A 25,100-nucleotide genomic window follows, 5' to 3' on the forward strand; every position below is an offset into this window, starting at 1 on the left:
ACTATGACGTTCTTATGCCGTACTATACCATGACGTTTCAATGACATTTCATGCCATAAAAAAACATGTAATTTTTGTGACATTTTATGCCTTACTATTCTATTATGGTTTTTGATGTTTTTTTGCCTTACTACACAATGATGTTTTTATGAAATTTTATGCCTTACTATACTATGACGTTCTTATGCCGTACTATACCATGACGTTTCCATGACATTTCATGCCATAAAAAAATATGTAATTTTTATGACATGTTATGCCTTACTATACTATGACGTTTTTGATGTTTTTTTGCCTTACTATACTATGACATTTTTATGAAATTTTATGCCTTACTTTACTTTGACATTCGTATGCCGTACTATACCATAACATTTCCATGACATTTCATGCCATTATAAAATATGTAATTTTTATGACATTTTATGCCTTACTATACTATGACGTTTTTTGATGGTTTTTTTGCCTTACTACACAATGACGTTTTTATGAAATTTTATGGCTTACTATACTATGACATTCTTATACCGTACTATAACATGACGTTTCCATGACATTTTATGCCATAATAAAATATGTAATTTTTATGACATTTTATGCCTTACTATACTATGACGTTCTTATGCTGTACTATACCATGACGTTTCCATGACATTTCATGCCATCATGCCATAATAAAATATGTAATTTTTATGACATTTTATACCTTATTATACTATGACGTTTTTGATGATTTTTTGCCTTACGATACTGTGATACTTTTATGAAATTTTATGCCTTACTATACTATGACGTTCTTATGCTGTACTATACCATGACGTTTCCATGACATTTCATGCCATCATGCCATAATAAAATATGTAATTTTTATGACATTTTATACCTTATTATACTATGACGTTTTTGATGATTTTTTGCCTTACGATACTGTGATACTTTTATGAAATTTTATGCCTTACTATACTATGACGTTCTTATGCTGTACTATACCATGACGTTTCCATGACATTTCATGCCATCATGCCATAATAAAATATGTAATTTTTATGACATTTTATACCTTATTATACTATGACGTTTTTGATGATTTTTTGCCTTACGATACTGTGATACTTTTATGAAATTTTATGCCTTACTATACTATGACGTTCTTATGCTGTACTATACCATGACGTTTCCATGACATTTCATGCCATCATGCCATAATAAAATATGTAATTTTTATGACATTTTATACCTTATTATACTATGACGTTTTTGATGATTTTTTGCCTTACGATACTGTGATACTTTTATGAAATTTTATGCCTTACTATACTATGACGTTCTTATGCTGTACTATACCATGACGTTTCCATGACATTTCATGCCATCATGCCATAATAAAATATGTAATTTTTATGACATTTTATACCTTATTATACTATGACGTTTTTGATGATTTTTTGCCTTACGATACTGTGATACTTTTATGAAATTTTATGCCTTACTATACTATGACGTTCTTATGCTGTACTATACCATGACGTTTCCATGACATTTCATGCCATCATGCCATAATAAAATATGTAATTTTTATGACATTTTATACCTTATTATACTATGACGTTTTTGATGATTTTTTGCCTTACGATACTGTGATACTTTTATGAAATTTTATGCCTTACTATACTATGACGTTCTTATGCTGTACTATACCATGACGTTTCCATGACATTTCATGCCATCATGCCATAATAAAATATGTAATTTTTATGACATTTTATACCTTATTATACTATGACGTTTTTGATGATTTTTTGCCTTACGATACTGTGATACTTTTATGAAATTTTATGCCTTACTATACTATGACGTTCTTATGCTGTACTATACCATGACGTTTCCATGACATTTCATGCCATCATGCCATAATAAAATATGTAATTTTTATGACATTTTATACCTTATTATACTATGACGTTTTTGATGATTTTTTGCCTTACGATACTGTGATACTTTTATGAAATTTTATGCCTTACTATACTATGACGTTCTTATGCTGTACTATACCATGACGTTTCCATGACATTTCATGCCATCATGCCATAATAAAATATGTAATTTTTATGACATTTTATACCTTATTATACTATGACGTTTTTGATGATTTTTTGCCTTACGATACTGTGATACTTTTATGAAATTTTATGCCTTACTATACTATGACGTTCTTATGCTGTACTATACCATGACGTTTCCATGACATTTCATGCCATCATGCCATAATAAAATATGTAATTTTTATGACATTTTATACCTTATTATACTATGACGTTTTTGATGATTTTTTGCCTTACGATACTGTGATACTTTTATGAAATTTTATGCCTTACTATACTATGACGTTCTTATGCTGTACTATACCATGACGTTTCCATGACATTTCATGCCATCATGCCATAATAAAATATGTAATTTTTATGACATTTTATACCTTATTATACTATGACGTTTTTGATGATTTTTTGCCTTACGATACTGTGATACTTTTATGAAATTTTATGCCTTACTATACTATGACGTTCTTATGCTGTACTATACCATGACGTTTCCATGACATTTCATGCCATCATGCCATAATAAAATATGTAATTTTTATGACATTTTATACCTTATTATACTATGACGTTTTTGATGATTTTTTGCCTTACGATACTGTGATACTTTTATGAAATTTTATGCCTTACTATACTATGACGTTCTTATGCTGTACTATACCATGACGTTTCCATGACATTTCATGCCATCATGCCATAATAAAATATGTAATTTTTATGACATTTTATACCTTATTATACTATGACGTTTTTGATGATTTTTTGCCTTACTATACTATGACATTTTGATGACATTTTATGCCTTACTATACTATGACGTTTTTGATGATTTTTTGCCTTACTATACTGTGATACTTTTATGAAATTTTATGTCTTACTATACTATGACGTTCTTATGCTGTATTATACCATGACGTTTCCATGACATTTCATGCCATAATAAAACATGTAATTTTGATGACATTTTATGCCTTACTATACTATGACGTTTTTGATGATTTTTTGCCTTACTATACTATGACATTTTTATGAAATTTTATGCCTTACTATACTATGATGTTCGTATGCCGTACTATACTATGACGTTTCCATGACATTTCATGCCAAAATAGAATATGTAATTTTGATGAAATTTTATGCCTTACTATACTATGACGTTTGTATGACGTACTATACCATGACGTTTCCATGACATTTCATGTCATAATAAAATATGTAATTTTAATGACATTTTGTGCCTTACTATACTATGACGTTTTTTGATGTTTTTTCGCCTTACTACATAATGATGTTTTTATGAAATTTTATGCCTTACTATACTATGACGTTCGTATGCCGTACTATACCATGACGTTTCCATGACATTTCATGCCATAATAAAATATGCAATTTTTGTGACATTTTATGCCTTACTATATTATGACGTTTTTGATGTTTTTTTGCCTTACTATACTATGACATTTTTATGGAATTTTATGCCTTACTATACTATGACGTTCGTATGCCTTACTACACTATGATGTTTACATGACATTTCATACCATAATAAAATATGTAAATTTTATGAAATTTTATGCCTTACTATACTATGACGTTCGTATGCCTTACTACACTATGATGTTTACATGACATTTCATACCATAATAAAATATGTAAATTTTATGAAATTTTATGCCTTACTATACTATGACGTTCGTATGACCTACCATACCATGACGTTTCCATGACATTTCATGCCATAATAAAAAATGTCATTTTTATGACATTTTATGCCTTATTATACCATGACGTTTTTGATGTTTTTTTGCCTTACTATACTGTGACATTCTTATGAAATTTTATGCCTTACTATACTATGACATTCTTATGCTGTACTATACCATGACGTTTCCATGACATTTCATGCCATAATAAAATATGTAATTTGTATGACATTTTATGCCTCATTATACTATGACCTTTTTGATTTTTTTTTGCCTTACTATACTATGACATTTTTATGAAATTTTATGCCTTACTATACTATGAAGTTCTTATGCCATACTATACCATGATGTTTCCATGACATTTAGTGCCACACTATACGATGTAATTTTTAAGAAATTTTATGCCTTACAATACTATGACGTTTTTTGATGTTTTTTTGCCTTACTACACAATGAAGTTTTTATGAAATTTTATGCCTTACTATACTATGACATTCGTACGTCGTACTATACCATGACGTTTCCATGACATTTCATGCCATAATAAAATATGTCATTTTTATGACATTTTATGCCTTATTATACTATAACGTTTTTGATGCTTTTTTTCCTTACTATAGTATAACATTTTTATGAAATTTTATGCCTTACTATACTATGATGTTAGTATGCCGTACTATACCATGATGTTTCCATGACATTTCATGCCATAATAAAATATGCAATTTTTATGCCATTTTATGCGTCATTACACTATGATGTTTTCTGATGTTTTTTAGCCTTACTATACTATGACATTTTTATGAAATTTTATGCCTTACTATACTATGACATTCTTATGCCTTACTATACTATGACGTTTCCATGACATTTAGTGCCATACTATACAATGTCATTTTTATGAAATTTTATGCCTTATTAGACTATAACGTTTTCATCAGATAATGAATGTGCAGAGTTGTGTAACAACAAGGCAATCACAATGAGTCTTTCAAGATGATGGCCTCCCAAGAAACTAGAATTAACATAACTCAACTTTCATGGTGTATTCCTGTTGCTACAATATGATGGCACTGAGAAGAAGAATAGAGCTGCTCTGAGGGCACTAAATGGACTTCCTTCTTTTCTGAGGAAATGTGAAGTTTAAAACTGATTATTCAGTTTTTTTCTCTTTTCCTGTTGGTACATTTAACCAACATTTATGACAAAGTGGCCTGTCTGACAAGTCAGCATCTGCAGTAACTGAAAATTATGGTAACAACCCAGTGTCTCTCAGTGTTTTGAACAAAAAACAGCCAAAATGAGTCCACAAAAAGAAAGCATCAGAGATTTTATTTGAGCTCATGGAGCATAGTTTTTGGACACTTTTGGTCCCAAAGCCCAGGGTCCATTCAGACAACAGTGCGGTGGATAGAGTGAAAAATGGCTGGATTTGACGTTTGCTACTGCTGCTCATAGTTGCACAATCATTCACACAGTCATAGCAAAAAGCATGTTATGAGACAGAAAGCAAAGTTCAGTAAGGATTACAGATCATGTGAACAACTTAAGAATTCCTTACAAAACATACATTTTTAAAAACATATAAGAGATGCAACAAAAATAAATTAACCAATATGAGTACGACCAGTAAGGCATCAGGCAGGTGCAGAATAAATATTAGATGTGTACACTTAATCAATGGCATATCAAGGCTAGTTTATCTCAGAGGTAGAGAATGTCCATGATAAGACGACAGCTAAAGTGACCAGTTGTTCAGCACATTTTAAATTTGTGTAGACCAGTTATGAAAAGCATTTGTCCTTGCTGACACCAAATGATTTTCCTTTTCTCAGTTTCAGTTGTACAGTGTAACATTAGAGGTGGAAATATGGGCAAAATTGGTTAAATCGATCAACATTCTCATAATACGCTTGCATAAACACGTATACACAACTTAGATAAGCACTTGCTATTAAGGCATAAGTTTGATGAACTGCAATAAATATGACCGTACTGAATGTGGATGGCAAGACTGGAGTGCAGATGTCACCAGAACCAGCCTGGATCACAGTACAGGCTGTGCAGGTCAAAATGTGTGTGATCGGCAGTTCAGGTGTCACCACAACGTAGGAAAGTCTATGTGGGCAAAGCCAAGGTCCTTCCTCAGCTCCCAGTACGTGTTGTTGCTCAACCAGGTGTCATCCTTTGACTTCCTGAGGAGAACGAACAAATGCCAGACAGTAATGAATACTGTGTGAATAGGTGAGTGCAGTGAAACTGAAATTGTGACACAGTCGGCTGTTAATGTGACAAGCTGCTCACTTGTCTTTAAAGTACTTCCTTAGTGAGAAACAAATAAATCTAGGTATTTAGGTTACCTAAAGAATTTAGGTTGATGTGTTACGTTGTTGTCCTCCAGGACTCTTCGTCTTTCTCTCTGCAGCTGTTCAATCCTTTGTTTGTGCTCCTCTGCAGCCTCCAAGTTCCCTTCCTCCAGCAGTCTGCCAGCCAGACACAGACATTCATTACACAAACATAGCAAAACATTAATCTTCAATATTCAAATTTAATCTTCATTTATGTTTTTTGGCTCTGCATCATTGTTGCAAGATAACTTAATTACAGATAAATATGAAAACACATAACTCAGGATACTGAAGGACTAGAAGCAGTGACATTTTTCTACTTTGATGCCAAAGTGGAGAGATTGCTTGTTGTTTCTGCTGCGCTTTGTGGCAGCACTGTTTAGTTTACAGACTATTAAACCTAAAAAATGTGAGATAAAATTAGTTTGATGGCTCTGAAAGCCTCTGCAGTAACTTGCTATTCTTAACATGAGTATCAATGTGCCTATTTTTGTGCTATTTTGATCATCGGGTAGGGTGTGCATTTTTCAAGACAGCCTGTCAAGACCATGACTAAGATGCATGATGTAGGATTATAAAAGATGCGTTTGCTTAGATGCGTTTTGCTGTTTTTTTATATCAGTTTTCTATGATAATACTCCGACAGAAATCTCACTCCCCATGTTTCCTTCAGTCTTTTGCCCTGACAGAAAACAGTGTTTTTTTTTCCCTTTCATGTTTTTGCAGAAAGTTGATAATTACCAGATTGCTTAAGTGCATATGAATACAGTATTTTTTTTTTTTAAAGTTTTTCCTCTTACCTTTGGTCTACTCGTAGTCTGGTGTCTGTGGGTGGTAGCAGCAGCTTCAGAGATGGGTCCAATTCATTCAGTTCAATAGCAAACTTGGTAAAACCATAGTACTGCTCATGGTCTACTGGCATTGCATCTGCATTGCAAACAAAGAAATAGCATCCACTGTTTTAGATACTATAATAGGGAGATGTACATTATAAAACAGCTTTTGATGCACAGTTATTAAAGAAATACACACTTGCTCTCCAGATGCATGTGGCTGCAGGCGGGTCTCCACAGAAAACTGCTTCATGCCACTTTCCAAAGAGTCTGTGGACAACCTTCCCTTTCTGATCTGTGATAGTTCCCTCCACCTCATTCACACTTGAATTCCAGTATTTGGCCTGTGAAAAGAATTGACAAGTTATAGAAGAACATAGCGCTGAGCAGTGGGGTTCTCCTTGTCTAAAAGCAATTAACCGTCTCCTCTCAGTAGAGGAGACTTCCATGAATCAGACACTGAAAACATCGAGGGGTTCCTGCTGCCATGCAGGTGGGGAGCACCATCTGTGTAGACAGGTTTATGGACTAATGATGGAACTACAGCACCTACTGTCGCAATGGATGACACTGAATTATATACAGTATAAAGAAAAATGCCTTTTTCACTGCTTGGAGGTTATTTTGATCAAACCTCCTGGGGCTCACAGAGGGATGTCTACCAACACAAACACCAACACATATTACAGAAAGAGAGAGCTATGGCATGAAGGACCCATAATATTGTGGCTTATAAATCACTGCATCTTACAGTATTGTATAGACATCTAAATGATGTGTAGGTGGGACATCAATCCTAAGGGCTTAATACTTTGTGCTGCCACATGTTCCCAGAGCCACAATGGTTGTTGGTATTGAAATAAACATGGACAAAGTTTAAGAATTGATTTTCTCCATTTCACTACTCATATATAAATTAGAATTTTCTGATCTAGCAAATTTAAATCCAGTGCAAAGCTCCTCTTCACCCCAGCTGTTGCTCTCCCGCCTAAAGTGATTGTAAACACAATCAGTTTGGGACTAAAATGAACATGAGACACTGCTGGCAGTATGGGTGCTGTGTCTAGAATGCTCCTTCTCTTAATAAAACCCTGTGTCTTCAGATAGTGAATGTTGCATTAATTAAAAGGAGTCATTAGAGGTGGCGAGGGTCATTAGGGTGGGTGCAGCCCTGCATACACCTACTAAATAGAATTTTTCACTAAAAATGTTTTTTTTTTTTTTTTGCTAATTTGCCTCACCTTAACAAAAGTGATCTTGCACTGGCAAATATCACTGCTGGAGTTTCTGATGCAGATCTCCCCATAGTGCTCAATCCAGCGCTGTCCACTGAGAATGTTGTGGATGCAGGACGTCACCTTGTTCCACTCATAGTGGTCTCCAAATCTAGAAAAAGATAATTTAGAACAATACTCCTTTTACCTGTTCCTTTATGCCTGTAGACATTTCTTTTAATTGACATGCTCATTGGTTTGTGCAGTCTGTGTATGTGTGTCTGTCTGTCCACTCCTGGAATAAATGAGACAGTTGAGACTCACTCTGGCAGAGTTACATGAGTGGTGCCCACAGGAACAATCTCCATTGATTTCCCCCAGAACTTGTTCTTACACCTCACGTCTGCATAAATCAATCAGAGAAAAGCATTGTACACATTAACATTCATCCCGGACAACCAGCTGCTATTGTAATCTTTATGGTTGCTGAGAATGCATCCAGCTAATTTATATATACTCCAGTACCTTGCCAGAACACAAAGTTTTTAGACTCCACATGGCAAGCTGAGATCGGTGGGTGATGGCTAACCTGATGTTGTAAAGGGGAACAAAGAGTAGCGTTAGTCCACTGATTCAATGAATGCTCCCAGTGAATTATTATCATAATACTGCAGTTGTTGCACTGTTGGCGGCACAGAAATTGGGATTCATGCATACTTGCTCTGCAACAAATCGAAAGCCTTTGTCTGGCCGGTCACATTCATACGTCTCTCCCAGGACGGGGTTGAAAGGCTTTCCCCCAGTTCTGTGGTAGCTGGATGCATAGCCTGATACAACAAACGTAGCTATGTATACCTACATAAAGACAAAACAATAGTTAGTACTGCTTTATTCAGAATTTTTATGACTGAATAATAAGTTGCCTATATTGAGGTAGAACAAAAAGCACAACTGGGACATAAAATTGATCTTGTGAAATCCTTAAGGATTAAAAATAATCCTTGAGACTATCAGAACACAGAATAACACACATACAGGTATCTGTCTGAATACTCCTCCAACAGTTGCACTTAGCCTGGAGATCACTGAACTACTCCCACATCATAATGGGAGGACAGAGACTGTTGCTGAGTCTGACTTCAACCACTTCCCATAGCACATTAATACACTGTATATATGCACATTTGTCCACAGGCTGTATCTCAACACGTCCCACACAAAAATAAACTAATGTAAACTAATAAACTGCACATTTGCACAGTCAGTCATAACATAATAAACAGGGCTGGCAAACGCCGTTGTACTGGACAATACCTCTGACAGTAGGCTGCTGCAATGTGATAGGTAATTCCTACAACTGTGCTTGATAATTTTCCTCACACCCTTCTTTCAATTGATAGAAGTTTCTCTCTTCTGGTATTGCTATTAAATAATAGTTTAATTAGCTGATACCCCTTGTGTCATTGTGCTAAACATAAAGCTAGAACCAGCAGGTGTTTATCCTGGTGTACAGACTGGAAGCAAGGGGAAACAGCTGACCTGATTCTGTCTAAAGTTTAAAAAAATGTGTTTGTGTAGGGATTAAACAACTCATTTTTTTTAACATGTTAACTAGTGAGCTTTATAGGTGCTACAAAATTTTTTTCAAACTTTGGACTGAGTCAGGAGGCCCATTGAATGCCAGAAGAACTGCTCACACACTCAAACAGCAAAAAGTGAATTTGCCATCTCACCATACGTTCAAAAGGGTCCTGTGTGTTAGCAGCTCTGTCTAGCAGCTCGCTGTACTCCAGCTCTTCACACAGTCTCTGCAGGGTGTTGAGTGGCTCATTAAGCTGCACAGGCATCGCCACTTTGGACAGGTCTTTGCCGATGTTGTTCCTGAGGATGTTCCACAGGCTGATGGTGCTGTTGTTGGGGCTGGGTGACGGCAGACAGGATCTACGCTGACAAAGGGCAGCACCCTCCTCTACAGACCCTGTGAACAGATGGTGTATGAGGTCAGGTAAGACACTGACAGCTCTCTGCGTAGTGAAAAAGCGAAGACCAAATGATATTTGTAACTGAATCCATGAAATTGCACTTGGGCCAGTATTGTAGCTCTTTGTTCCACAGTTTACCTGAGTTTGGTCTCTCACTTTCTGTCCCATTGCTGAAGTTGTCCATAGAAATGTTGTCACTAATGTCACTGATGTATGAGTCATCCTCTGACACCTAAAAAAAATAAAAAATCCAAACTTTAGCTAATAGATAATAGATACACTTTTAATACCACCTGCAGCAAGGGACAGGGCAGTTCTCTTTCAACACCCTGTCACGTCAGCAGCAGATCTGAGGCGCTGGAGATGAATGGTCCCTTAGGACCTGGTGACAAATTTGCACCTCGACTTGCTGTATTTTTAGATGAAAGTAATTAACTTCCATTTTCACATTGCTTCCGCTCCAGCTGCTATCTGATCAGGCATGTTGCATGAACACTGAACAGGAGGAAGAGGAGAATGGAGCAACAGAGAGGAGACTTGTTTCATGACACTCATCATAAAAACTTAAGACGTAAGACTCTAAGATGCCTGTTCCATAATGTTGAGATGAAAGGCATGTTTTTCTCTTTGCAATAGAAAGATACCGAATTATCATAATAGGTTGAAATGTTTAATGCATCTTGCAGAAGCACAGAGACAGAACTGATGAAACGTCGCAGAGGCAATAAATAAATTCAGAATAATTTACTTTTAGACTAAACTGTCTGGATTTATTTTCCTCTCTGTTGTATCATGCAGCTCTTCTCATCAAACAATAGTTGCAGCAGAGCTGGTATTAACATTTTGGTTGTGAACAAGAATAATTACTCCACACATTAACAGCTGTGATGATTCCATTATACAGCCCTAAAACGTCAGTGTTGAAAGTTTATGCCGCTGAGTGCGAGTGTTCATGGGCACAGTTTAACATTTACTCTTACCTCATTTTCAGAGGAACTAGCAGACAGCAGAACTTCCTGTGCATCAAAGAACTCGGACAGAGACTCTGCAATTGAAGCTCTGCTCTCATTGGATGCTTGGTGCACGAGGGGACGCGATTCATCCGCAGAGTCCTGTTTCTAGGAGACATAATGTCCACAGCTATAATTAAGAGCAAGAAAAGGGCGACATTATTGTAGCCAGGGAGGGTGGCAATCACGGGGTAATTCAGAATACAATACTATAGATAATGAAAGTTTCACAGCACAAAAATGTATTAAGTGATATATTGAAAGACAGTCATCTATAATAAAATACAGTGTATCACCTTATATAGTAAGTTACTGCAGTATAACCCAGAGGATTTCTCAAAAAGCAGCAATCAGTCATACAGTGAACTATATGCATTCACTGCATTATAACAGGCTTTCTCTTTCTCTTTCTTTTTATTCACAGCAACATGTCCATGTGTACCATCATTTGAATGCCATAAACTGGCCAAATGATGAACCTCTAAAAATCTGAACACTTCAGAATGTAATTTTGTGTAAAGGAAGTATTCAGCTACAGATACAGATCAATTTTGCAAAAGTATATAAAGTATTGTATCAATCAAATGTATTTCTAGAGACTGTATCACAATATATTACTGTATTAATTGTTAAGAGCCAGTCAGTTGTGCAAGTTTGCAACAAGTGTGCAATATCACAAACTCTCTCTGGCAAAGCTGAGGTTGCTCACATACAACAAGATGCACATTTAAAAGCACAATATTTAAAAATGTTACAGCATTCACAAAATTCTTCTTACAACAACAAAAAAAAACATGCAACCAATTACAAAAATTAAGTATTTTACACAGAACCACACATGGAAGTGAGCATGCCTGTCTATCCTTTGTTATTGCAGGAGATAATCTAAGCGCATTAGTTTTACACTGTGTATTTAACAAATTTCCAGGGACACAATTAAGCAGATCAGCTCACTCTCTGGTCAGCAAATCTGATTAAGTGAGCAAAGAGCTTCCTTTAGGAGACAATCATGTGACACGCAGTTAGAAATCTTCCTCTGAGCCGTGTGTGTGTGTGTGTGTGTGTGTGTGTGTGTGCGTGTGTGCGTGTGTGCATGCGTATATGTGAAAACACAACCACAGGACTGAGAGGAAGCACTTTTTCACTGGAAAGAACAGGAATTAACTTATTTCAGGAAGCAGTGCGTTTCCTGGCAAGTGCGTGGTAAAGAAAATTTTGTTGACTTTTCATAATAGTCATTGTCATCATAACACAAAGTGAGTCGAGTGAGGGGGTGAGAAGAGTGCAACATTTGTTGAATCTGGAAGAGAGGGAAAGGACAGCTCATTCATTCTGTGGCAAATTCTAGACTGTGTGGGATGAAAAAAAAAAAAAGATAATAATAATCATCATGATGGTGGGGGACAGGGAGGAGAGTCACTGCATTCCTTCACCCACCTGCACAGGGGCAGTGAGATTTATTAGTGTGGGCTCTACGATGTGGGACTCAGCATGAATCTTGCAAAGGCGTTCTCTCAGCTCAGAGTTCTGGGCTAAAGCCTGGAAAAATAACCAGTGTAAACATCGTTTAAAACACACACCCAACCAATACTGAAAGCTGAATTGAATTTCTTGTTTTAACTCATTTACCTTTAATACAGAGACATGTGTATGTGTTATCAAAGCAGACATCATACAGGAAGCAATGGGAGCCCAAACTGCATTACCTACCCGATACTGACCCTATGTGAGGTGGAGTAGGTAGAAGCTGAGTAATCAGGAAGAAAAGCTAACACCCAGCAGGGTATTTTAAAGACAAAGTAATGTGTTGGCGTAGAGAGCACACAAGTTCTAATGTGGCAAAAGAAGTCAGCGTATCAATGTGTGTAGAAAAAGACAGAAAATAGAAAGAGACTCTGGGTGGGAGGCAGCAGCCACTGGAAACATAACCGTTGAGCATGATCTTGTTCAGGTGGGCAGACGTCACACCAGCAGCTAGTAATTCCTCTAAAAGGCTTGTGAATGTGTCACACCTGACAAGTGGCGTGAGAGCAGTGTGATGTATGGCTACTGACTGGTTAAGATTTCTGCATCTGTGCATGAGTACGTTTTGCTCCACGTACCGTTGCCAGTGCATTCTTCAAGCCAACGACCTGTGGTGAGGTAGGGGGACATGTTTCGTGGTCCAGACATTGTTTTAGTCTCTCTCTCTCGGCCGTTAGTGAACTCAGGGCTGACTTCATGGTGACATGCACTGCAGCAACGAGAGAAGAAGAGGTGAGTTTCAACTGGAAATCAATTTGTATCCACTGACAGTCTATCACACCATGCTACTAATAAAATGGAACAAGAGTGAAATTCTGATTATCTCCCATCTCTTGGCAAGCTTTGTTTTATGACATTCATTTTACCACGCACTTCATAATCGGTGCTTGGGAAGCCACATTAATGAAAATGCTGGCAATATTAATGCGTCACTGTATTGGATTAAGCTCATCACACATCCATAGCTTCATAATTTTGAAGGTACATAAATTTTGTCAATTTAAATGCCAGCAGCATTGACAGCTATTCCCTGGAGCAACTTTAAAACCGTGATACCATTATGTAAAACACAAATCAAATGTCATTAATTCATGTCAAGCATCAGGTATCTGATTATACATTTCAGTGAAGAGTGGCAGAAAACTAAATTAGACCCATGTGCAGCAATCCTGTGTTTACAGAGATTTACCAAGCTTTGTGGTTCAGAAAGAAACAGCGTCTCACACTTAGTAACAGCTAGGGGAAATGCTGACAGGGAACATCGTCAAAATCCTAATGAATGAAAACTGAGAGAATTTATCAGTAATTAACAGCTGCCATGGCTGCACCATTGTCACTTCTATCTATTCTAAACAACAACACCATGCCAGGCTATCTTACTTGCAAATAAGACAGCGGGCAAACAGATTTATGGGTCTGAACCGAGGCATCTGAAAAATTTTGCACTTGAAGAGTTTCTCTGTTTGTAAAAATATCTTTAAAATCCTGAATTTGAAAATCAAACTGTTAATTCAAATAATTTACTCACAGTTGGTGGCAGTACGGCAGAAGTCCTCCTGCAGCTTGGCCACATCAAAAGGAGAATCCAGTGATTCAGGGTCGGCCTTGTCGTTGCCGAGTGCAGCGGTGGAGAGGTTGGGGTTAGAGGCATGGAGGCGGATAGTGCCAGAGGAGATGCAGCTGGGTACCTATGGTAACGCAGGAGAAATAGAACTTTGAGGGACTGGCACTAAAAAAAGATTAAACATGATCACACTTCAACGTTGTTTACCTGCAGAGTTGTTTTGACATCTTTGTTGTAGTTTTTAGTGCGCCATTTCCTTGGAAGTCTCTTGTCCTTCTTGGGGCTGTCAAATGTAGACGCCTAGTGAACAATAAAGAAGATATTCATATTTGAGACAGAGCATCTTCATAGAAAGCGTTTCGTAGGAAATTATTCCACAAATAGCTGTGCAAGATGTTGTTTTTGATGAAGTTCTAATGTATATTCAGTAGCAATTGACTTAAGGGCAACAAAAATTATTGGTGGAGAGAAATGCTAAGAAAAGAGACATGTTGCTATGCTTAAAATTCACAGTCAACTGGTATTTTAGGTGTGATTCATTTACAGCACATTTCCTCAGACTTGATCTCGAATTGCAATAATGAAGACCAAACCTGCTCTGCATGTGAAGGTGAAAGGAATCAGAAACAGAGCGCTGACCTGCAGGGCTTGGATAGATGGAGCCGAATAGGTACGATGGAGGACTTCCATACTCTGAAGCAGGTGGTTGAGCTCCAGCAGGTAAGCTTCACAGACCAACAAGTCTGTTGAGAGTAGGAAAAATATCCACATGGAGAAAAGATGGTTAAGAAGTGGGAGAAGGGAAAAAGAAAGCGAAGCGGCATTGAACAATTACAGAGACACATCCACTAACCCTTCCCAGTACAGGCTGTAAAAATGGCCCACAACATTGAATTCAGTGACTCTAGAAGATAGAAGTGGGTTTACAATGAGCATCCATAGGTTTGAGATGACAATCTTTAAAAGTTCACATCTTCTGCCAAGACATTGGTCATTGCTTCAGCACCCTTATGCAATAGGGGCAAGAGAGCAAAGCTACACTAACTAACCACGAACAACACGAAATCTGCCTGGGTCAGAAAGATGAGAAGGTGAGTCAGTGAGAATGAGGTATCAAGTTGTATCACCCTAGACTTGAAGAAACGTTTGATGATCGTAGAGACCCAGGACAGTTGTATCATGGTGTCTGTTTGTCTCATGGACGTGACGATCAATTGACTGTGTACAAATGTGTGACTATAAGCTATTGTGTAAATTTTCCTTACTTTCTGGTTTACAAAATCAAAACTTTTCGTTTGACAGCTAGGGGAAAGTGTTGTCAGTCCATCATCAGGATACTAATGAGTGAAAACTGAGACAGTGTATCAGTAAGCAACAGCTCCCTTCTTTACAAACAACACCATGCCAATCTTGTCTAACCTTTAGTAGTTTGCTACGACAGCAAACAGAGAGATTTATTGGAAGTAACAGCATCTGACAAATGTATAAAATGAATTGAGGTAGACTCAAAGGTTAGATCTGTCAATGGCTCATAATAGAGCACAAACCTCCACAAACACTGAACAATTCTCCATCCTCTCAGCTGCAGCCTCTCTACAGGTTTATGTTTATTAATGATTTTTCTCAGGTTTGATTTTCTAACACTAACAATGCAAATGAGGTTAGTGTGAAACTTGAGATTTCTGTATGTATACCTTATCCAGCAGCACAAGAATGCATCTTTTAACTTAAATAAAAGATCCAGCCAAAGTTTAACCAGTGGCTGCAGCTGGTCCCTAAACCCCAGCCAAATCAGGCCTAAGTATTTTATCACCCTGCTCAGAACTCAAGAGACAGGGTTTGAAGTCATATAAAATTATGTAAAATCAGCAAAGAAAGTGAGCAGTGCATCAGCTACTAGTGCAAGTCTTGCTCTGTTGTCTCACCTTTGGAGCACTTGTCCATGTCGTCAGATGACTGGAGCCAGGCTGTTACCTTGGCCTGGCTGTTGCAGCTTAAAGGGAAGGCTCCTACAGAATGCACTGTGGACTGCCGTCGTATAGGTATGCACTGCAATAACAAACAGACCCAAAGGTCAGACCAATAACAGCACTGCCTCGTTCATAAAATCCCTCAGTAGAGGGGTTTCGACTTCAGTAAATACTGCTGATGAAACAACAATAATCATGAGTTCAGCCTTTACTTTAAACAGACCACATAGTTTTCAGACATTTACTTCTACATTTACTCATTTGGCAGACACTTTTATCAAAAGCGACTTATGAATGAGGGACAACACTAAAGCTTCAGAGCAGTAGGAGAGCTTGGTGTAAGTACTAAGTACTACATCTCTTCAATAATTGCAAGACCACACTGTATGCTGTGTAGTGGACAAGTATACCTTTCTGATAGAGGCACTCTCAGCCATGCTGGGGGAGTTGGGGGAAGGGTAGTGGGGATAGTAGAAGGACTTCTCATTAGGGTACATGGCAATCTCATTTTGCCGATAGAGCCGATGGTGGCGCAGCTTGGACACCCATTCATCAAACAGCTCCTGTGACTTAATCTGCAGAGCAGATTCCACAATCAGAAATCAACACAAGGACAAGCAAGGTGGAGGAGGTGTGTGCAGGTACGGAATGAGCCCCCCCCACACACACACATATACAACAAATGAGGTCATTTTAAAGTCATTTTAATGTAGGCATCTGTTCCGGGAATCAAAAGGGAATTATTTGATTAATCCATGTTTTAACTCACTTCCTGTAAGACAGTGGGGGGCAATGCCTTATATTCATTAGCCTTGCGATTTACCTTCAGGTGATAGATGTTTTCCTCGGCATCAAGATCGATGCACTTGGCTTTCTTCTTAATGGCCATGACAGAGAGACCCACGTCAATGCAGCCATGCAGTTTCCCTTTCTCAATCTGCAAGACAAAGTCAACACATGATGCATTTGTATGAGGTCCAGTCCAACGTATTTACACGTTGGACTGGACCTCATACAAATGCAACAGAGTGCTATTCAGTTTTTAAATACATTCAGTTTGTTTGTGTTCAAAGCAGCAATAATAGTCCTTTATTTGCTGAGCCTTGGCCAGGCAGAGTTTCTGAATGACTATAATGGATATATTATTATGTGAGACTGGCAGGTGAAATACAATGTGCGATCCCTATCAGTGATGAGGAGATGGTGAGGGAATGAAGGCCTTTTGTATTTACAGGCACTGATAGATATTCTGGGAAAGACAGACAGCAGTACAACAAGAGCGTTACAAAAGACACAAAGTGTCCTTTGTAATCTTCTGTAACTGACAGGCCACAGAGTATTCAGCCAGCAGGCTTTTGTACTCACATCAGCACTACACTTGCCATACTTCAGGATGCCCTTGTCCAGGAAAAAGTATCTCTGTGGGGAGAAAGAAGGAAAGAAGAACAGTGAGCGAATGATGAGGCAGCTGGGATGATATGCAACATCCCTGACAGCAAGTCTGAAGTCACTGTTATGACTCTGATCATGACATAGTCAGCCTCTTGTTAATGTCTCTGCAGTGAGATGTTTGTCATCGCAGGCTCTTGTCTTGCATCTGCCCCCCTTTATTACTCTTCCTCTCACTCTGCTGTAATCTCTCTCATCCATTCTCTTTCTAAATTCTTGATGCTCTTACTAAACATCTCTACAGTACAGACTGTTGAAAGCACAAAGACCTGAAAAGCTCCGACTCTAAGTTTAAGTAAGTCAATACTAAGTGAATACAGCTCTATCAACCAACAAACCATCAGCTAATGCCTCTGAGAGGAACACCAAGATATCTAGACAGTATCATCCCAGTGAAAGCTTTTAGACTAAGTGTGAAGAGGCACTGACGCAGGTCACATGTGACTCCTCTCCTCATCCACTGCATAGGATGGTTCAATTAGTTTAAAACAAACAAAAAAAAAAAGCGTCATGTCATCATATTTTTTTGTGTGAAATGAACTTCCAAAGCTCAGGGTAAAAACCGGGAAATGGAAATGACGTTCAGTTGTCAAGTATGTCTAAAAATACAACATGAACGTCTATCACTCTGAGAGATGAGTAAGTGTAATGAAGCATGGGGTTGTTGGATTATACCTTATGCCATCCCTTCATGGGCCACTTTCTCCTCTTCAGCATGTAGCCGTCCTGTTTCTGGGGCTCCAGGACATTGCCGAAACCTCCCCGCAGGCCCTCCACTATTTCCCAGCTGTCCTGTGGGCATAGATGATGGTGCAATGAGATGACAGACAGACATTAGCGGACACTTAACTTGCGTGCACACATGCAGATTAAAGTCGCTGGGAGGTTTGGTAAAATAAATTGAATGAATCAACCACACAACAGAGTCAAGGTCAGAGTCAAAAGCGTATCGTAATTTTATGTAGATTTTCTGCCTCTTTTCCATGCAGTGTCAGCCAGTCAGTGGGAGGCTGTGGCAGATGAGAGTTTCATTGCTGAGGGGAAAAATGCAGCCTTATGAGGTTTGGTGTCAAGTGTGATGCTTTACAGACTACTTTCACCTCATGGTCCCATTTACAAAATTAGCTTACCTGTCTAATCTCACTCTTCACAATAATCATTTCCTGACTGAGATTAGAACGCTCAAGTCCAAATCCCCTGCAAATACAAGGATTAAGATGATATTTCATCATAGACTAATCCACGTAGCTCTGTCGTGTACTTCAGCTGTGAGAATTCCAGGAAGCAGCATAAACACTATAAACAGGGTTTTGTAATATCTTTGTGGATTTACCGGTTCATAGCACTTTTAGTTGATATTACTCTCTAAACGATCAGTTGATTGATCAGTTATTCAATCAACAGAAAATTGGTGATGCCTCGTTGAAAGCGGCACTCCACTGACTTCACACAAAAAGGTCAGTTTACTCGTCATAGACTCTGCTATGGAGCTTGTGAAAACAATTGTATAATGTCTCTTTTGGCTGTAAAGGGAGTGTCCAAAAGTCTGAAAAACAACCCCTGATGAGTGTGATGGATGTTCTTGCCTTGGGCTTAGACACAGTGCACACAAAGTTTTAACACAAAGTGGGGGTGTGGAATTTGAAAATACATGGGAATTTAACAGGGCAAGGACAAGCCCCAAAGAGCACCGCTGGGCTGTGAAGCAGTTTTGCCATAGTTGCCACACTTGGTATTGCAGTATCACACCGTGCACGCAGGCGAAAAAGACATTTCCCACACACAATCATTAGAAAAGCAGCAGCTGTAAATGTGTGAATACATTTTTCTGAGCATCACAAACACCCCATTACAAACATGAGGAATCAATAAAATTTGGAACGCAGAGAAAAGCCATAATTTTATATAATTTTATGCCATTCATGTGTGCAGGCAGTCAACCAGCTCATCCGAAGGAAATCTCTAAAGTACACACTCTCGGCCAGAGAGGACTCTAACATGTATGCTCAAGGGGCTTTTTCAGATGGAGTGCTATACTGGAGTGAAAGACACTATTGAGTTGCACTGAGGGAAATTAAGGAGGCAGTGCTTTTGGAGCATGACCCATATTAAGGACTAAAAGTCAGACTATGCTGCTGCTTCAATTTTGAACAGTTTTTGTCATTTTTGCCTTCACTGACAGTTTGACAGTGTAGAAATAGACAGAGGAGACAGAGAGAGGAACAACAAAGCTTCAAGTCAGTCAGTTACACGGTTTACATCTTAACTATGAGATCATCTAGACACACCCTTGACCATTTAAAAGAAAACTATCTCTTCTGAGTCTCCCAACTTTAGGGAATTGCAGTCATTAATTGCTAGAGTCATTTATGAAGCAAAAAAATGCAAAACATTCTCCAATTCCCTCGACCCAAACTCATGGTTTTGCTGCTTTACTTTGGGTATATATCACTATCAACTGAATATGTGAATATGCTGAATATGGGGCTTTGTGCTGTTTGTAATGAAAAAGCAAATAGAGGATTGGAGAGTATAATGGGAATACATTTTCACACTTTATAGGCTAAGCACTTAATCACTGACTAAAAGAAATGATAGATTTAACTGATAATGAAAATACTCATTAAGGTGCAGCCCCTGGTAATGCAGTACCTCAGGATTGTACCTTACACTTCATAAAGCTGTCCTAGAGAAACAAAAAGCCAAGCACAAATAATCACGTCACATCTGTCCAGAGGGACTCTGGGTTCTTGGCAGTGGTTTGTAGTGACTGTGTTTGTTAGCTCAGTGTGTCCCTGACTGTTCCAGTATACAGTTCTGGCTAAACAAACTGTATCAGTCAGAGAGGCTGACTGCTGGAGGTGAGGCTGTCTAAAATAAACCCTCGTATCTGAAGGGGGTGGGGGGATGGAGAGGGCGCGGCTTGTGGGTTGCTCTTTCAGTCTCCCTGAGCGCTCGTCGGCGCTCTCTCTGACACACTCACACAGTGAGTCATTGTCACACACTGCCTGGGCTCTTTTCTTCAAGGTCAAGAGACACTTTCACAGAGAAAGCAGTGACATAACTGACAACAAGTTGTGTGCTTACAGGGCTTGCAGAGTTAGCTATAAAGAAAAACTGTAAATCAAGAAATTAAGAAAATGCGGAGACTGGAAAGAGGGGGAAAAAGCTAGGTTCTGTCCAAAGGTAACAAAATCCACCAACAGCACCTGAGCTTTCGAGGTGCTGGTAGGCAGTGTGGATATGTAGCTTTGCTGTTTCCCCATGTTTCCAGTCTTTATGCTGAGCTAAACTCCGCTAAGCTAATTGCCTCCTGGCTCCAGTTTCATATTTGCTGTACAGACATGAGAGTGGTATCGATCTTCTCATCTGACTCTAGGCAATCTGGTGAATAAGTGTATTTCCCAAACTGTTGAACTATTTGTAATGCACTGAGAAATATTTTCTTGAACTGAAAAATAAATTCACCATCTACTGATGTTACAGGGGAAAATGCTCAGCAGACTATTGGATTTTTATATCTTAAAATTGTATTAAAATTCTCTTAGTACCACACGTTTATGCTCTTTCAAGTGTGAAACACACTGAAGGTTCTTAGACCGAACCACATTACACTCTCACTGGGATTCAAAACCAAAAATTTGACTTGGATTTTCTTTGAGGAAATATTAATTCACTTTTTATTGGTGTCACACAACTACGGTTTAAGTGTGGCTGAGGCTTAAGAGGTTGGAAATTGCAATTTCAAGAGCATCTTCATGTATTAATATGTTTGTTCAAAAGTTTTTTTTGCTTCTGAAAACATTCTTTCAGACCCTGTATTTGCTGTTATTCTAAAGTGGTGAAGCATCACTGTCTGTGTGTCCTGTAGGCAGGGCTGGTGTGAAACTTTATTACTCTCATTTCCACATGGAAAAGCTGTTGCGAATAATGAAAAAGTAATGAGTCTGTTGCCTACAGGTAAATGCTTGAGGCAGATGCAACAACAGTTTGTTCTTTGTGCTAATATCTTCACTAATTTGGGTGTGAGGGATATACCTTTGAGGGAATTGTTGCAAAATTGCTTTTTAGTTAGTCAGACCTCTCTCTGAGTTTTTCAAGATTCTGAAGCAGCGATGGAAACAGAAAAAAAGTCTCTTTCAAGTTGTCAGCTTTCAGTCTTTGCTGACTGATTTAATGCAAAGAGAGGCTCAGATGTGCTTGTCTCCTCAGGCTTGCATTTATAAAGAGCCAAATAAAGCCTCGCAAGAAGCCTCTGAGGAAACCACAGGATCTATTAGCAAAAAGTTTGTGTGGTTTAGGCTTTTGGTATCAGGTTATTGTCCTCCCATGACACAGGGGACTGGCAGATATTTGCAATTCGGAAACTACTTAATGAGACAAAAACAAACTTTCCTCCTTCTGTATGTGTAATACCAGGAAAATGATCTGCAAGCATAACATGACCAGACCGGATGTTTGTTCGTGACGCGCAACAGTGTCTTCAGCTGGTGTGAGTTACCTGTCGGCTGTCATGTTTGGATGAGGAGCTGCTGTTGCTGCGAGACAGGGAGGAGATCTTCTGTGACATGGTTGAACTGCGCTCCTCTGAGCCCATCTCGCTGTAGACCGGCCAGTGCAGGCTACGGCTGGAGTAGCAGGAGCATTCCTCGTCTGAGCAAAGATGGAGTGAGGACAGGGCCATGAGGAGAGAGGAAGGAGAGATAGATGGCTTTAATAGGCAACCCCTCTAAAAGCCTTTGAGCTCTGCTCACTGAAAAATGCATTAGGTTATTTAGAGTGATTAGTTTTTCCATCTTCGTGTAGCAGACATATGGGATGTTATGAGAAAAGCTGCATAGACAAGTTCTGTACATCGGCAAACGAAACTGACAGACAAGACTGGAGGACATAAATTGGTCTGCAAGTGAAGAGACCTCAGATTTTAAACATTCATATCTTACCCTTATAGGGTGATGGATTGTATTTAAGGATATGACTCTAAAGCACCCACTAGAAGTACATACGCTCAGCAGTGTTGAAAGACCCTTTCACTTAAGTATAAGTAGCGATAACACATAGCAAAGTACTAATACAAGTCCTTCAGAAGTTCACTTAAGGAAAAGTAGAGGACTACATACGACACAACTATAAAGCTGCTAAATAGTTTTTAGTGCCTAACGATTAATTGGTTAGTTGATGCACAGAAAATTAATTACCAACACGGATTAATAGTTTAAGTCTTTCATCAAGTCAAAATGCAAAAGGTACTTGCAGATGTCACCTACAGCTCGGGGAAAGTGTTATCTACATTTTTCAAACAAAAACAATTAGCTGATGAATTGAAAAAATAGTCAACAGATTCATTTAAAGCTACAATGTTTTACCTCTGATGGAAATAATAAAGCACACGCTCATAATAATTGTACTAAAGAACAGTGCTTGAGTAAAAGTACTTAGTTACTTTCCACCACTGATGTAAACTCAATTGAATAGATACTGGAACTGTTATTCTGTTCATTAACTATAATCTCTTTCTTTGGTGGGATTTTAACCTGTGGTTCAGTATTTGAGAAGATGATGCTGAGTGGTGGCTGCTCTGACTCCACAGACAGCTCAGTGATGGGCGAATAAAAGGCAAGTGTCACATGTAAAGATGCCGTGTGATGTGAGATGAGCAGTGAGACCTAATATCATCACTTCAACGGAGTGTGAAAATAATTGGGCCTCTTTAGAGAATGGCAGCCCTCAGTCAACTGCCACACTTCACACAGTCTAATCAACAGTATGTGCCTGGCCTACCACGTCAGCACATAAAACCACATTTTGCTAATGCATTGTGAGTGGCAGTTTGTCATAGTATGGAAAGCTGACTAACAACCAGAAGTGTTTGTGTAAATCACGTTGGTCCACATGGGAACAAGCAGCAGGTCATTAGTTTAGCTTTACTGAGGAAGCACAGCAATACTGAGTTTTAGGACCATTAGGTTTGACTTTATTACTATGTGACCATCTGTGAGTCTGTCTCAGAGACAAGACAGTTGATGACTATATTTGGTCTATGTTTTTCTTTGAATCACAGTAGTATCTATTTTTTTTGATATTTAATTTAATATGGGAAATTCATGAAACGTCCCACATAAAATAATGCGACTGATATTCAAAGTAGGGCTGCAACTAATGATTATTTTCATAATTGATGAATCTATTTTTTCAAAGAATCTATTAATCATCTAGTCTATAACCTGTGGAACTATAGTGAAAAGTGCCATCTCTAAATAACTTATTTTATCCAAACCCAAATGTATTTAATTTACAAAGGTATAAAACAGAGAAAAGTGGAGATGTATCCAGTGAATGGATAAATGACTTAAATGATAAATAAAATTTCAATATAAATTTTCTACCAATTTACTAACTGATTAATCCCCTTATCATTTTTGCACTTGCAAAACTTTAACTGTAAAACTTTACATAGCTGGAAATCAAAAACTTCAATGACATTTTTAAAAATTTTCTTGAAATTAAAAATTGAATCATTTATTTGGACCCTCTGATTAAGTTAGTGGCCATTTAGCATTTTGTACTAAAAATCAATATTCTTTTGTCACAATACGCTGAGTACACTGCATCCGATAATGAAGCGATGTCAATGAAAGCTCTGGAAAAACCTAGAAAGTTGACCTCATGTTGAGATTTTATTTTTTGTCAAAACATTTTCTTTCTACCAATGAAAACTATTGGACGATCCTGCAAACGGTGTCTCCTCCCAACTTCCTCTGAATCAGACATGCCACGTGTTGACTACCACTTTGAAGCCGCAGCAAGGTTAATCATATTACCTGCTCTGCATCCGCAAGCTTTGTGCTGCATAATGGCCACAGCCTCTTGTGTTGGACAGACAAAAGAATGGTCATCTGAAACCTCCGTCCTTCGGCCAAAGCCTACACCACCTCTCAGTCTGTGGACCACAGGCTGCGGTTTAGACTGACAGGGCTTGACACCCAAAAATCCAGCCACAACAAGCAGATCAAAAGGACACACAGAAAGAAGTTCCCACCAGCAGAACAGCATGTCTTGTGTATTTTGCATCTCATTTATTGCTGCATGTATATAACAGAAACAGACTAAGCTCTAGACAACCATGATTTATGACACATCAAATGTAATCTATCTATGTATCTATCTACCTCAGCTCTGCCTCTCCGTTGCCTATGATTTATTCATCCACTTTCCACAGATCACACCAGCTATATGCAGGTCTATCACACTGTCACCCTTCGGGGCACCCTTTCATCTGATACAACAACACCACTTCTCAGGCTTTCATCACGGTGACAGCAGTATTAGACGTGAGAGCTCCAGTAATTACCCTTTCTTACAGAGGAGCACATGCTCATCAGTGGCAATGAAGAAATGCAG

The 25,100-nt window shown here is 38.3% G+C and overlaps 1 protein-coding gene across 2 annotated transcripts in view; it reads right to left on the reverse strand.

The window, feature by feature from the left end:
• Positions 1–5,184: 5,184 nt before the first annotated feature.
• Positions 5,185–25,100, reverse strand: part of LOC111238775 (oxysterol-binding protein-related protein 3-like) — a 30,347-nt gene continuing 10,431 nt past the window's right edge. The window contains exons 2-23 of one of the 2 annotated variants that reach the window (XM_022768451.1): positions 22,201–22,352; positions 18,375–18,491; positions 17,616–17,669; positions 17,074–17,187; positions 16,661–16,825; positions 16,206–16,329; positions 14,920–15,023; positions 14,488–14,580; positions 14,245–14,404; positions 13,295–13,425; positions 12,630–12,731; positions 11,163–11,300; positions 10,321–10,414; positions 9,934–10,178; positions 8,918–9,055; positions 8,726–8,789; positions 8,525–8,603; positions 8,228–8,372; positions 7,186–7,330; positions 6,954–7,080; positions 6,166–6,288; positions 5,185–6,000 (exon numbers count right to left, since the gene is read on the reverse strand). In XM_022768451.1, the coding sequence (XP_022624172.1) occupies positions 5,904–6,000; positions 6,166–6,288; positions 6,954–7,080; positions 7,186–7,330; positions 8,228–8,372; positions 8,525–8,603; positions 8,726–8,789; positions 8,918–9,055; positions 9,934–10,178; positions 10,321–10,414; positions 11,163–11,300; positions 12,630–12,731; positions 13,295–13,425; positions 14,245–14,404; positions 14,488–14,580; positions 14,920–15,023; positions 16,206–16,329; positions 16,661–16,825; positions 17,074–17,187; positions 17,616–17,669; positions 18,375–18,491; positions 22,201–22,296 (2,655 nt within the window). In that variant the 5' untranslated portion in view covers positions 22,297–22,352 and the 3' untranslated portion in view covers positions 5,185–5,903. The remainder of the gene's footprint in view (positions 6,001–6,165; positions 6,289–6,953; positions 7,081–7,185; positions 7,331–8,227; positions 8,373–8,524; positions 8,604–8,725; positions 8,790–8,917; positions 9,056–9,933; positions 10,179–10,320; positions 10,415–11,162; positions 11,301–12,629; positions 12,732–13,294; positions 13,426–14,244; positions 14,405–14,487; positions 14,581–14,919; positions 15,024–16,205; positions 16,330–16,660; positions 16,826–17,073; positions 17,188–17,615; positions 17,670–18,374; positions 18,492–22,200; positions 22,353–25,100) is intronic. The other variant, XM_022768452.1, reaches the window with a different exon arrangement.

This window comes from Seriola dumerili, unplaced genomic scaffold (genome assembly GCF_002260705.1).
Source record: "Seriola dumerili isolate Sdu_G_001 unplaced genomic scaffold, Sdu_1.0 BDQW01001661.1, whole genome shotgun sequence".
NCBI classification, from domain to species: domain Eukaryota; kingdom Metazoa; phylum Chordata; class Actinopteri; order Carangiformes; family Carangidae; genus Seriola; species Seriola dumerili.